The 14,641-nt window shown below is 33.6% G+C and overlaps 1 protein-coding gene and 1 long non-coding RNA gene across 3 annotated transcripts in view; both read left to right on the top strand.

Moving 5' to 3' along the window:
- The first annotated feature begins 1,172 nt into the window (after positions 1–1,172).
- Positions 1,173–4,214, top strand: LOC135735393 (uncharacterized). 2 transcript variants are annotated; one of them, XR_010527549.2, is made up of 7 exons: positions 1,173–1,460; positions 2,028–2,108; positions 2,249–2,316; positions 2,934–2,978; positions 3,193–3,256; positions 3,323–3,421; positions 4,094–4,214. It is a non-coding gene; the product is annotated as an uncharacterized lncRNA (long non-coding RNA). The 2 variants fall into 2 exon arrangements; XR_010527548.2 differs by having other exon boundaries at positions 2,934–3,026.
- A 1,670-nt stretch (positions 4,215–5,884) lies between these two features.
- LOC135735394 (uncharacterized) overlaps positions 5,885–14,641 on the top strand; it is a 32,885-nt gene continuing 24,128 nt past the window's right edge. Inside the window, exon 1 of the mRNA XM_065253850.2 lies at positions 5,885–6,504. Within this exon, the coding sequence (XP_065109922.1) occupies positions 6,378–6,504 (127 nt within the window). The 5' untranslated portion in view covers positions 5,885–6,377. The remainder of the gene's footprint in view (positions 6,505–14,641) is intronic.

The raw sequence follows: 14,641 nt of genomic DNA, 5'->3' as shown, positions 1-14,641 counted from the left end.
TAATCCTACCTCCAAATCTAATCCTTAACTTTTCGGCATTTGCTGTATACCTTCTAGACAAAACCCACAGCGGCAGCTCGCAAAAAAGCAACTGAAATGTCCGCTCTGCCAGACTGGCTGTCTAGAAATAAATTGCTTTCTGGATTCGCGTTGTTCACTCATTTATAAATAAATCTTCTAAAATATAATAATTTCCTCCATGGGTTTAGTTTCATGCACAAATAGATTTAAATCAACAGAGGATGATTAAGCTACGTCTCTGTTTTGAGAAATAATAATAAAATAAATAAGCCTATACGAAATATGTTGCACTTAAATAATTATTAAATTATTAAATTGACAAAACGAATAAAAAAGTTTCTGTTCTTTTTTTGTGACGCGCTCTAAAGCAGCAGAAAGCACGTCATGTTTTTAATGATTATAAATAAGCACAAGGTTTTCTCCTTATTGTGAGTTTACACAAATAAAAATACATCATTTGAAGTTTCGAATGTTGTTTTACTTTTATCTTTATGACTATAAATTTAGGGTAATTTAACCCAGCGGGCATATGACCGACCTTCAACGTTGAAATTTGGTTGAAATTAGGTCAGTTGTTTGTTCAACGTTGAAACAACGTTGAAACAACGGTGAATGGTAAACGGTTGAAAAAGGTTAATAAAATGCTTAAAAATCAACGTTGAAATTTGGTTGAAATAACGTCAGTTGTTTGTTCAACGTTGATTCAACGTTGAAACAACGTTGAAACAACAGTGAAGTAAATGGTTGCAGAGAGACAATAAAATAATGTTTTATAATATGTGAATCATTCAGAAAAAAAATTTAAAAACTCATTTTATAAAATTGATGAAATTATAAAAAAATGTAACAAATAATTGAATATACAGGTATCGAGGTAATCTCGCGAGATTACACGAGACTGGACTGTTTTAACGGCTGTCTGCGAGATCTTGCGTAGCACCTTAACGTTGTATGCCACCCGCCAAACATAAGAAGAAGAAGAAGAAGAGATCTTGCATATCACATGAGAAAATGCTTCAGAGAAAGAAGAGGTAAGGAAATATAAGTCAATGTAAACGTATAACGTTATTTTATTCACATATACAAAGTGGTATGACAAAAAAGCACGATGCCAAAGCGGGGTTTTTTCTGTTAGTTGCGAATGTATTCGTTATAGTAGTTACTTTACTAGTCCACGGGATGTTCCCGCCGAAATCGGACTTCGTTATTATGAATATTAATAAATTAATATGAGGTGTGGTGTTATCAACTTAACCACTTGGTTTTTGCTTCAGAAAAGCAACTAGTTATAAATGTAGGGGCTTTTTTGGACAACTTCGGTGAAAAAGTGTTGATTTCGTAGTTCAGTCAGCGTAACTTATATCCGAGAGGTCTTACAGGCGCCACAGACACCTATCAGCCTTTTGTAAGGAGGAGCAGCTCGAGTGCGGTGCGGTCCGGTCAGTGTTAAGCTGCTTAGTTTCTTAAATTCATATTACTGATAAAGTGTTAAAACTTAGATGAGATGTTGGTTTTATGGCTCACGAATTCGCAATAACGGATACGTTTAGCAGTTCGTGTTAATGACATTAATCCAAACTTATTGATGACGTGATAACATGGGCGTCGAATCCAATATTAATCATGCTGAGGTTTTCTCGACGGGGTAATGTGTATAAATGCAGTTATAAAATTAAAAGGGACAAGATAGTCGACGTGACCCTCATGTTTCCATGGCAATCAGTCAATTACATGTTACGCTTATGATCGCACCTGCGGTCATTCGCGCAGTATCCATGATTTTAAGCGGCATGAAACACTTAAATTAACTCCTTTGTACGAAAATATCATGTCGTGTAAGTTTGCATGTTCTATTCGAATTGAAATACATTGTAACGGTGTAATTTTGCTTACTTGTTGAGTAGTTAGCAAGTTTTAATGGAAATAGAAAATAATGGTTATCTAGACAAATGTGCTCTTGTTTTTAGTATATTTTTATAATTCTTTTGTAATGTCTTCGTTATCAGAGCTCTTCAAATTAGAATAGTGATGATGATCTTGTCAATGCTGAGATTTTCATGCATCAACAGCCACTACATCTGGATCAGGTAATGTTGTGTTAACCCTGCTATTCTACAGTATATACTTAAATGCAGTATGCAAGTGTATGTATTCATGTTCTGATAAAAGTCATTATAGAATTCTCTTCCAATATTGCACTAATTTTACTTTTTTATATTTTGTCAAGATTGAACAAGAAACAGACAGCAAGGGTTGTCAGATCAGAAACAGAATGACACACAAGAAACTTCACAGGTGAGAATTGAGAGTGGCTTTTTAAAAACACCTGCTACTTGTTTCTCAAGACTGGTTTATCATTGTCATTAGGAAAATATAAGAAACTAATTTAGGATACAATGGTTACTTTTCAGCACAGCAATTAATTTCTTTTCTATGCCACTATTCCTTCTACAGTATGCAGGCCTACATATTTCAAACACTTTGTTTTCAGTATACAGAGACAAAAGTTAATCCAGTGTTCAGAGTGGATGGTGATGCAAGTTTTATAGAGGCTTCATATTGACAGAAAAAAATGGGTCTTTGTGGTGGTGTACATGACAGCATTTATTTGTTCTTATCTTTATGTATTATGGCTTTAATCATAATTTTTTTAATTGTCAATGAGCTACCACCTACCCTGGTAATGCACCACCAAGATACCATGTTGTAATAGAAATTCGTAATTTACCATTTCTTTTTTGTGAAGCGTCTCCCCTAAAACCTTACAATGCATTTAATATTTGTTTTGTAACCAAATCAAATTCTACTAATCCTAATAATTAAGATGCAGTGTTTTGTATTTCACAATTTATGTTTTCTTTTTAAAAGGGGCTATGACTTGTTTTTATTTTATTATGTGTTTTAAATTGTAGGCAGATCAACATGCAATTTGAAGACGTGTGATAAAATACAGAGAGGTGAAGTAGTGTGTCTTTTCAGATCCCCATATCATTCCTTCTTAAAAGGTAATGAATAGTGTTGACAAAAAATGTAAACATTCTTAATTTATTTAAAAGTTGTACTTGGGCCACAGTTTTCTGTATTTCTTACCACAAGATTACATTTATATTTCTATACTAATGAAATTTGTTTTTCTTTTTCCAAACTTTATCAAATGCAATGATCGCTAAGATGAACCTGAAGAGGAGATTTGGGAAGATGCTGTTTCGTAAGTCTCTTTGCCAGATCACCTGTGGTAAGTTTGTAAAACATATATTAAAAATAGGATTAGAACATCTCCTAATCAAAAGTTTTTGATCAGGTCAGGATGTCTGCTAACAAGATGCCTTGCTGGTCTGGGCGAGTTTAAAGGCTTACACAGACAATCCAGAAGTTCTGAAGTCCATCTTCGATTTCATTGGTAAGGGACTACACAAAAGGCTGTTTGACCCAAACATAAAGCAACCTGTCAGTGTTTGCTTTGTTAAGCATCTCATTTGGGGATGTTGAAAATATAAAGTTAATATCACTTAAGCGTTCAGTATTGGATTCATTTGTAACCACATCGATCAGAAGCACCATTCACTACCATAGTATTCTTTTATCCTACTATGTAAGTCAATGGTGCTTCTGGTCAGTTTGGTTGCAGACATTCCTTAAAAAATCTTTGTGTTCATCAGGACGATTTAAGGTGTAGAAACATCTCTGCAACCTCAGTTGTTGCAAAGGGTCTGATTATGTATAATGTAAATATGATATGTTTTCTTTTTTCATACATTTGCAAAAGTTTCTAAAATCCTGTTGTTACTTTGTAAAAATATCTAAACAATTACAGTATCATGCAACAACATAAAATTGAAAGTGAAAGGTGTATGATTTCTGAATGCACTGTAGATTATATTAATTGAACCTCATTGTCATCTTCGTAAACACAACAGCTTTGTTCTTTCATCAGATGGCTATGCAATGTTTCAAGTCAGACTATCAAAGAAAACGCATCTTGCCCTGATGTGCAATAACAAGATTTTTTTGTACATGGGCTAAAATGCAGCATTTTTTGAAAATTAAATATCTTGTTTTTTTCCCTCCTTAGATGCTGTCATCGTATTAAGTACAGCATGAGCCAGAATAGATGGGGGGTGGTGGCCATAAGAAGACTGTCAACTAAACCAACAACAAAATTCATATTTGCAGTTTTTCTATTCAGATTAATAAAATGACTTTTAAACATGATTTTGTTTCATATTTTATGACTTTATTATATATTTAGAAAATTCCACTTATGCACTACTAACTGGAAACCTAACTGTTTGTAAGAGTTTTTTTTTTTTTCCATAAAAAATATTTTAACAGCTGCTTTCATGTTTATTTGGAAAGGGTAGGCACCTGCCATCTTATTTGTCCACATTTAAACTTTACCTTCCTTAAGTGTTTAGTTTTATGAATGGGGTTGTACTGTAAGTTATGCATAGCAAGTTGCATTCATATGATAATTGCACTAAAAATGACACGTTTACAGTAAATAATTTAGTGAGTATTGCAGTGTAAAGTAAAAATCTATATTTAGTGTTAAAAACAACAAGGAAATAGAAGGTTGAAATTGCGTCATGATATCAACCATAATTCACCTATGTTGAAAGTGTGACGTTGAAACAACGTCGTGATTTCAACGTTGAAATTTTTTGCAAAACCGAAAGGTAATCCAACGTTGATTCAACGTTGGTACCTGACGTTGATTCAACGTTGAATCAACGTTGAAATGCCGACTGGGAAGCTGCAAGGTCATCACGCATATGATGTTCACCCGCGCATATCTAAGTTACACCAACACAGCGCAGGGCTGCGAGAAAAGACATTATTAAACTTTTGATTTAACATATTACGAGTTTTTTGGACATTCATTTGGAATCACTGTACTCATATTATCAACTTATCTGGCCATTAGTTATTCAGAATAGGCTATAAGCGCGCACTGCTGACCGCTCAGCTGTCAGTAAATCTTCTGTGCTTTAGATCGACACTCACAAAGTTTCACATTAAATTATAAGATATTTGTCCAAAAACAAAAGGCTAAATACTGAATACTACTTATATGCAACTGCAAGACATTAATAGTCGAATCTGTTTGTAAGGAAACTTACATTATTCCCGTGGAAGAGAAGAACGTTGGAAATAGAAACTTGAGGCAGACGGTGAGACTGTTTTATCTGTTTTCAGACGAAACAGCAGGGTCGGGGTACCCGCGGATGAACCGCATAATATTTGATCTAACGGGTGTAATAATAGACTATTCGGGTGTCATTTGTGTTGTAGATGCAGGTCGGGACTCAATAGACAAGAGTAAAATGCGGGTCTAACATTCAAGACCAAAATTCGACTCGTTTTTAAATGTCCCGTGCTTATTTGTGTTTAAGATCTGTCTGAAGACCGTTAAAGGTTTATATTTAACTGCGCGATTTGCGTTGTGACCGGCTCGGGGTCACAGTCTTTGTCAAATGGTACGAGTGTGAAATAAAATTGCTGCTGATGTCGGATAACTGGTCCAGTCAGGTGTTCGGTCAATCACAGCGGTGCGGATTATCAAACAGGACTGCATGACTTTGTAACAGCTCTGTAACGCTAAACACGTATGGAAGCATATGGGTAGCATAATTCAATTTAGAATGTAATATGCAATATGACAATGCAATATGTAAAATCACAATGCATTTCTGTATTTAAGTTTACATTTTCCATGCATGTATGTGCAATCCTTGGTGCAAAATAGAAATGAAAATGTAATTCATTTTCCATTTTCTACAGCCCTGTTTTAAATACATATTTTAATGCTATAGAAGTTGCAAAATTGAAATGGAAATGTATTGCCCGAACTGATATAATGTGTTTCACATTGTCAAGCAAAAACTGTAGCAAAATTATCATTTAAATGTAAATTTCCCTAAATGCATTTACATTTACGGGTGGGAAACTTGGGATTGCATTTTCATTGTCAAAAAGCGCGATGGATGTAGCAAAATTCTACACGGATTTAAAAATGCATTCCGAGCCAAAAGCATTGACATTCCAATATACTTTTTCGACACCATCAAAATGCATTATCAGAAATGGACTGGCATTTGAATAATTGCTCATTCAAACTGGGTAGCAAAATGGTGATTTAAATGTATTTAGTTTGAAATGCATTGACACTCACAGTCAAGACGTCGAAACATTACATTTCCATGAAACCCCCGCGATGGCTGCAGCAAAATTCAATGTGGATTTGAAAATGCATTTCGGCCGACCACGCCCCCGCCGGTCAATCGTCGCGTAGGGGAGGGGCTTGCGTTGCCTTTCTCAATGTATTTCAATATTAGGCGCCAAACATAGAAAGAAGCATGGAGAAGTCTGTGCCACAGCTGCTCCGAGAAGCTGCCCAAGCGTTAGAGAGGCAAAGTGGGAATTCAGAAAAGCCGTCATCAAGCCAGAACACGACTCCTCCAGATCGAAGTGGTGGGCCACGAGGTAAGTTTGTTGGGGGTTATTAAGTTAGCTTTAATTCGTAAGGGGCTCAGCGTTTTCAAGTGACACTTTTCGTGATACTTCAGACTATTTTAACATGTTTTCTAAAAGTTCCAAATGAAAAATCTAACTAAGTGATGTTTTGGACAAGTATTGGTCATTTCAGCAGACTGCAGTACAAGTCGTTTTAGCAGGTCACGTTTAGTGATAACTTCTGTTGACCGGCGGATGACGTCAAAGTTTCGCGAGAGCGATTTAAAAGCAGACTCCTCTGTATGGTTTTGAGAATCACTCTCGCGGTACTTTGACGTCATCCGACTGTTGATTCTTGCTGCGCCGCATGAAGTCGAACAAGCCTTATGTTTTATAAATTGCTCTCGCGGTGTTTTGACGATATAAGCTTATAGGTTCGCCGTGTTGTGGATTTTTGTAGTGATTATGAAAAATAATTTTCAGCAGAAGGTTCCATTGCCAAAAGATGACTTTATTGCATACAACAATAAGGCCGAGTTGGTGGCCAGGCAACTAAAGAGTCGTTTTCAGAATGCAACCTAATATACAGTTCTCTAAAAGTTGAAACCCCTCCCATGTAGTTGTTTTTAGCATGTTTTTATGTTTGACAGGTGTTGTGACTTCATTCCTTCCAAATGTCAGCCTATGCATTTTTAGCTCCAGTATGCTCTCAGTTACCATATTTTAAACCCTGCATACATTGCAGTCTTTAAGACTGCTAGTCTTCAGCTTACAAGCATGAGACATACATACTTGCAAACCACATTTGAATCTGAATACCATGTTCACCAAAGATATAGTTCTGAATTAAAAAATCTTCTTCATTCCACCCTTTGAGACTTTCACAAGTCTCACCCAAAGTGCAACTTCATAATCCAGTTCAATTAAGTTAAGCTAATTAAATGGCCCAACTAAGCCATCTTTCCCTTACCAATGACTAAATCATGCTGCCGCACTTTGGTGGAGTGTGGAGCAAACATCTTCTCTTGGAGAAGTAAAAGAACCTACTCCTTCAATTAATAAACCTTTATGATCATGGAATATACTTCATTATGTCATTGTTGCTGTAAAATCAGAACTCATAAAAACATCCCTATTCATCATAAGAGTGGAAATTAGTCTCATACCTTTTCAATACTTAATATTTTCATTATCTTTTTCTGATGTAATATTACCATTTTCTAACTTTTGCAAAACCCATTTTGATGCACTTTGTAATTTCCTATATGAAGTAACTTTTCATCTTGATATTTCCATTAACATTTGTTTCAAAATAGGGAGTACACATTAAAATAACAATCCATCCAATTAAAATCACAAATCCTTATCCTCTGATAATTTGCATCCTTTACCTTATACCTTTGATAATATTCATCCTTTAACCTATACCTTTAATCATTTGCATCATTTAACCTATGAATCATTTGACATACCAAAATATATCTTTGATAATTTGACAAACCAATCTCCCCATTTCACAAATTCCACATTAAGATTCTTTCTTCCTGTATTAGTTGCAGTTTCTATCCTAAACTCTTAAACTTATTGATAGCTTCAATGAATATCTATGTTGTATTTTTAGCATAACATTAATCTCCATACAATAAAACTATACCCCTTTGTAGTATCTCATTGTTTTTCTAAAATTGTTAAAACATCATTAGTTAAATTGACCTTTGTTGATTATAGTAAATATTATTTATTAATTCTATATTAAATCAATATTTATTCTAACCCTGATTTGATCTCATCTCTTGCTTAAATACTAACGTGTATATATGGGAATACCAAACCAATTTAGGGATAAGCTATTTTAGTTTTATCATTTATTTTCTCAGTATTTTGTTCAAACTTAAAACCATGATGATTTCTTGAATTAACCTTAATCTAGTACATATATATTTCTTCTCCAATTGCAAAACCACCATAAGTTATCATTTCCCATCAAATCAAAATTAAACCAAAAGAATTCTGCTAACATTACTGTTTGATCTTCATATGTCCACTGCTATGATTTCATTTTTTCATTTCCTATACTATATAATAGCATTCTCCACCCTTTCCATACCTAACATGCTCTTGATAATAGCTCTTGAAATTTTATATTTGATTTATTCAAGATCTATGTTATAGAATATTCCCTTTAAATATCTCACATCTTTAGTTCCATAAGGTTTACTGTAACAGTCATATTCCTTAGTTTCTATGTTATTTCTATCTCTATTTTGCCTTTTTTTTCCTATTTTAATGCTTTTTTAACTTTCCCAATATTGAAACTATTTACCAAAATATGCCCTATAAAATTGATATTTAAACCAGAATTTGTTAATTTGTTACATTGAACACCCCTATAATATCATGTTGACTTTTGATTATTATTACCTTTCATAATTCAGAGCATAATAAGCAATTGTTCATACCAATTTCTCTTAGATTTGAAAGTTACCCATTTGTACTATTCATTATGTTTTTTGTTGTTTCCCATAAAATTTCCAAAATATATTTTTTCCTTCCGTTGTTGTCCTTTTTCTTCTTTAGATGTCCTTGTCTCCTTGTTGTTTTGGTTTCTTTAGTATTCAATCTAGATTTTGTTCCTCCTGAGATTATTGTAGAATAAATTCTCACTGGTGTTACTGGTCCTCGCTGAAGTGTTACTGATCCTTGCTGATAGGTGAAAAGTTAATTGAAGAGAAGTTTGATTATTGACTGCAGTTATGTGAATTTACCATATGTTGCTGATAATTGTCAAACTGGTTATTAGCTTTATTTTTCAATTTCCATGGCTAATTCCTTGAACTTTTCCTTGTGTGTCCTTTACACATTATCAGCAACTTTGTCTCTGTGTATTGCTTTTGAACTCCACTGCTTTGCACTCATTGGTTGTTGCTCCTGAAAGTCTCTTCTCATTTACAAATTTTTCTTAACTTTGTTGTTGTTGCTTGATATGCCCTGAGTGGTCATTACTTCGTTCTTTTATCTCTTTGTAGGCTTGAATTGCTTTTAATTTTTCTATTGTTGTCTTCTGTATCATGTCTTTTATTATTTTCTTTTCCTCAGTTCTCCTCTTCATTATTGTGTTTAAGTTTTCCTTTTCTCCCCAGCTCTCCTCTTCAGTATCGTGTTTTTGGTTCTCTCCCCAGCTCTCCTCTTCAGTATCGTGTTTTTGTTGTCCTCTTCTCCGACTGGTATTTTAGGAACTCTGTGCAATGGCTCAGATGACATCAGATGTGCTCCTTCCCCCTTGGCCTGCTGTTAGAGCTGCTCTCCTTGGTCCTTGTTTTATGTCACTCTCTCCTGAAGACCCTCAGATATACTAGATTCCATGGCACAATATGGCATTTTATCTCCATCTCCTCATCAGGCTCCTTTACTTTTTCCTGCACACAAATAGCTTATGCATACAGTTAGTTTTATCACATAAGATCTCATCTTTATTTGTAATTGTTCCAAAAGCTCCATCTGCAGTCGTTCCAGAGGAAGTCCTTTTTGGGGATGAATTTTTGTTATATAGTATTGCGCAGACATTGGTATTGGCATTGGTCGACCAATAAGCATTCCATGCAGTGTTAGTTTGCAGTCTTTCACTCGTTATTGCAAAAGACAAAGCATCCAGTCAGTTCAGTTTCATGCTTTCACATTTTTTGCTGAGTTTGACGTTGAAGGGATGGTATACTTTTTATGATTAAGGATGGTAAACACATCTTAGTCTTTTCTTTGTTCTTTATTGTTGCAGTATTCACTTAGTTTTTTGTTTTTTAAATGAATGCTGATCCATTATATAAAATGATTCCTAATAGTATTTCAAATCTAGGGATTACTTCTTCTAGCATTATTTTTTTTTATCATTACTCTTGGCACAAACTTTACCTGTCGAACAGAAATTTAACCAGTATTGAATTCAGATATGGAGACCATTTCTCAAATATGGAGAATAATACCCATTTTTTTTTTAATCTTTAATTTGTTCTTTAATACCTGTTTTTAATTTGAAATTAAAACCACCCATCTGGAAAGGTAACATTTTACTGTACAATAGAATGATTTATCCCCAATGTGTACATTAGATGTCTTGAATCTTTTGTATTTTTTTTTCCTTCTATCTTCTAAGTAAGGCTTTTGTATTAACACTATAGAAGCACTTCTTCTGTATGGCATTCTGAGGCTTCTTTAACTTCCAAATCTGCTGTGTTGTTACCATTAATAAAATTATCATTCATTTTTATATAAGTTTAATCTTTTATGATTGCCAATTACTTTGATAATATTGTAGCAGAAATTAACCCCACTTGTCCAGTACATTGAATATATATTCCCTCATTATTTTGAAAGCCTCTTTGTTCCTATACCAAATTGTATATTGTTTAATTTCATAAAAACATACAAATATTTCTTCTTTTTGAATATTTAAATATATATAGCAAAGATCAATTACAATATTTGTCATCTGGGAAACATTTGTTAGCAATGTGGATCTGGATATCAACTGGTTAGTCTTACAATGTCATTAATTGGATACTTCAATTAGTACTTTGTTCTCTACATCTTTTAACAATTAATACATCTTCTTTATCTTGCATGTTGTTATCATCTGTATTTATTCTTTGCATTTACAAATTATTTTTACTTTAGCACATAAGTCTAATGTTATTCCTAAGCATAATGGATTTATCCCCCTGGCTTTGTATAGCTTTTTGTTTTCATCATATCCCATAAATCCTTTGCTTCCCAGATTTTTTCCAGTATACAAGAGACCTGTGGAAATAAATCAGTTACATTAAGCCATTATTCTGTTAATTCATTTTCAACTATACTCTTAACTACTTCTTATTTACCTTCCTGTGATGGTATGCCAATTTCTTGTCCTTTTTTTTTTATTTTTTCCACTTTTTAAGTTGAATATCTTTCTCATGATCATATTATAATACACTGAAGTTCCCACTTTGATAACTTTGCATTAAAAATGTGTGCTTTAATACATTTCCCCCTTATTCATTGTTTGTTGTACATCACTATTTATTACACTAATATACATTTGCTTTGATTCAGTTAATATCACTTTAATATACTTACTTGTACCCTTCTGGAGAACACTAAATCCAATGGCTTAATTCAAATTATGCATATCTTCCTAACCAGTAAACAGGAGTGTGATTTTGATATGAGAATAGATATGGTCATGGTTTTGTTTATTGTTTATAGACATACATTGAATTAGCAATACTTGTCCAGAGAATCATATTCTTAACAAATCTTACAACTGGACCATAAACTGGACTTTGAAAGGCTGCTGTCACCCTCCCCCCTTCACTCACAGAGCTGGTACATGGATATAGCGAAAGTCTCTCTTGGCGTGGCCAGGCTTTTTGTAGTCCTCAGCATGTTTTCTTTGTCTCTCCCAGTTCAAGTTGTTTTCTTTCTGGGATGGTGATGCTGCAAAGTCATTTATGATGGGTACAGGATTCTGGCTTTTTGGAGGAATTGCTGAAAGTAGCTGAATACAAGAGTCATCACTGTTATTCACTTTGCATTTCAAAACAGTGTGGTCATTCTAGGGTCTCCTTCTGGATTTCCCTCAGTCTCTTTTTTTATTGTCTCTGAACAAAACTGGATTCTCTGTGTCTCCAAATTTTCTCTCTGTGCTTTTAGAGTCCAAGCAGTGGCTGCCACACTGCTATGATATGTTCAAAAATAGTCCCTCCTCATGTAACGTTAGTCCACAGGTCAGAGGTTTGGAGGATTTCTTTCATTTCTCCATTGCCACAACTTAGTCCTTTTCCCAGCCCCATGAATGCCTGAGGGTAAGTGATCAGCCTCACAAGGTCCTTAATACCTTTATTAAATCAAGAAATTGTAAGGCCAATGGCCTAAGCCGTCCTTTTTTTTCCATATCCACATTTCTCCATCAGATGACACCTCCTCTTTACTCTCCCACTCTACTCTCTTCCAATTTTGCTTCATTAATTCTTTTTAATGTTTTTCTTATTTTTATTTCTTATTTTATTTATATCTTCCTACCTCATCTTCTTTTTCACATATTTGTGTAAACAATGCCTCTTGTCTTTTTACTCTACACACTTATACTCTTTCTGATAATACTTTAAATTTCTTTCATTAAGGATATTTCCTCATTTGTAAGATTCACTCCCAAACCCGTTTAATTTTCCTATTCTATAACTACTGATCATTTCATTTACATTTTACCTATACTTCCCACAGTGCCCTTGAGTACTGGAAATCAACCTTCTACAGTATGCATGATAAATATAGATTAACATTTAACACTTTCTTTTGTTCCATTATCAACTTCCTTTAACATTCTATCATATATATCTCCTTTATTCATTAATTATGCCAATGCTTTTTTCTTCAAATCCATCCTTCTTCTCTTTCTTTGATTGACTATAGATTTATTTACAATATCCATTTCTTTACACATTGCCACATCAAATGTTTCCTTCATGACAATTTCTTGGACACATTATTTATCAGATCACTGCCCAATAGATATTTCCACAAGAATAACAGCTATGACTTTACACTACATCTGCTAATTCTACATTTTATCCTTTCTATCTTGTTCAGCAATTTTTTAGCTCCATTAGACAATTAACAAATAAAAACACTTTAGCAATATTCCAGTAGTCTTTTATACATAAACGTCAAGCTTACCATCTTCTCTCCCTTATTACTTTTTCTACACTGCAAATGTTTTTCAAGCAGTTCCTTACTTAATTAATGTTTCTTTTTCAATTCACTTTTTTCTATTTGTCAAGTAACACTATTTTTTCCCTTTACAATAGTATTAAACACAAATATTTTTTCATTGGATTAAGATATAAAATATAGATGTAAAAACCTCCTTTCAACCTATATATACCATTTACCTATAATTTTAATCTCTTATTACTTTATTATATAAATAATATATTATTATTATTATTTTACTTATATTAACCAGTATTTCACTTCACTGCTAGCTCCTTCATCCACAGCACTCAGTCAGGCCTGCACTCACTCTATTTATAACATACACCCAGTCATTCACACTTTAAACATGACACCACATGTTTTTCACTGTTGAGGATCCTTTCCACTTTTACTCACAAGTCAAACTTTTTATCATGCATTAGGGCGGTATCCACAGAATAATATTTTATCCGTTCAGACCTATATAAAATATATAAAGAGCTGTTTCATAAAAATTAATTCTGCCCGTGCAGACCCCTGTCCACTTTATAACACTTTTGTTTCATGCTCTATTTATTTATGTTTTATTTTTTATATCATCTTTATCCATACACTGTAAAATATGCAGCATTAATGTCAAATTAACATATATGTTTGTTACCTTAACATAACAAAATAAAACATGAATGGCTTGCAAAACCAAAGTACTTTTCCTTTTGCTATCATTATTTTACAGTGTATCTGCTTATTCCATAAGCATTTTTAATAGTCTGTTCCAGTCTACCTGTATCCGTCAAGGCCCTCTTACAGAGTAAACACAGATTATGTAATTTTATCTTATTTTTTTCATACACTGTAAATAAAATGCAATATTGATGTCAAATCAACATATATCACTACTTAACCCATTAAGGCAAAACATGGATTGGCTTGCACCATCACACAACTTTGTCTTAATGCTATCAGTCATTTATAGTGTATCAGCTTACACCATAAGCATTTTTAACAATCTGTTCCAGTCTATCTGTATCCATCAAGGCCCTTTTACAGAATAAACACAGATTATTTAATTTTATCCTATTTTCTTTTCCATACACTGTAAATGATATATTGTATTAATGTCAAATCAACATCTACATAGTTACTTAAACTAACAAAGTGCAACATGTATTGGCTTCCAAAACCAAATCACTTTCATTTTTATACAATTATGCATTTACAGTGTATCCGCTTATTACATCTATCAAAGCCCTCTTGCAATAAGCATTTTTATAATCTGTTACAGTCCATTTGTATCCGTCGAGGCCCTCTTACAAATAAACACAGATTAATTTTATTTCTGTTTAATGCTATCTTCGAAGCCCACTTAGCTATTAAACTATTATCTGTTCCAGGTTAATGCTGTCCAATCAAAGGCCCTCTCAGCAAAACCACAGATTAT

This window comes from Paramisgurnus dabryanus, chromosome 7 (assembly GCF_030506205.2).
Source record: "Paramisgurnus dabryanus chromosome 7, PD_genome_1.1, whole genome shotgun sequence".
Taxonomy (NCBI): domain Eukaryota; kingdom Metazoa; phylum Chordata; class Actinopteri; order Cypriniformes; family Cobitidae; genus Paramisgurnus; species Paramisgurnus dabryanus.
This window is presented reverse-complemented; position numbering and strand designations above follow the sequence as displayed.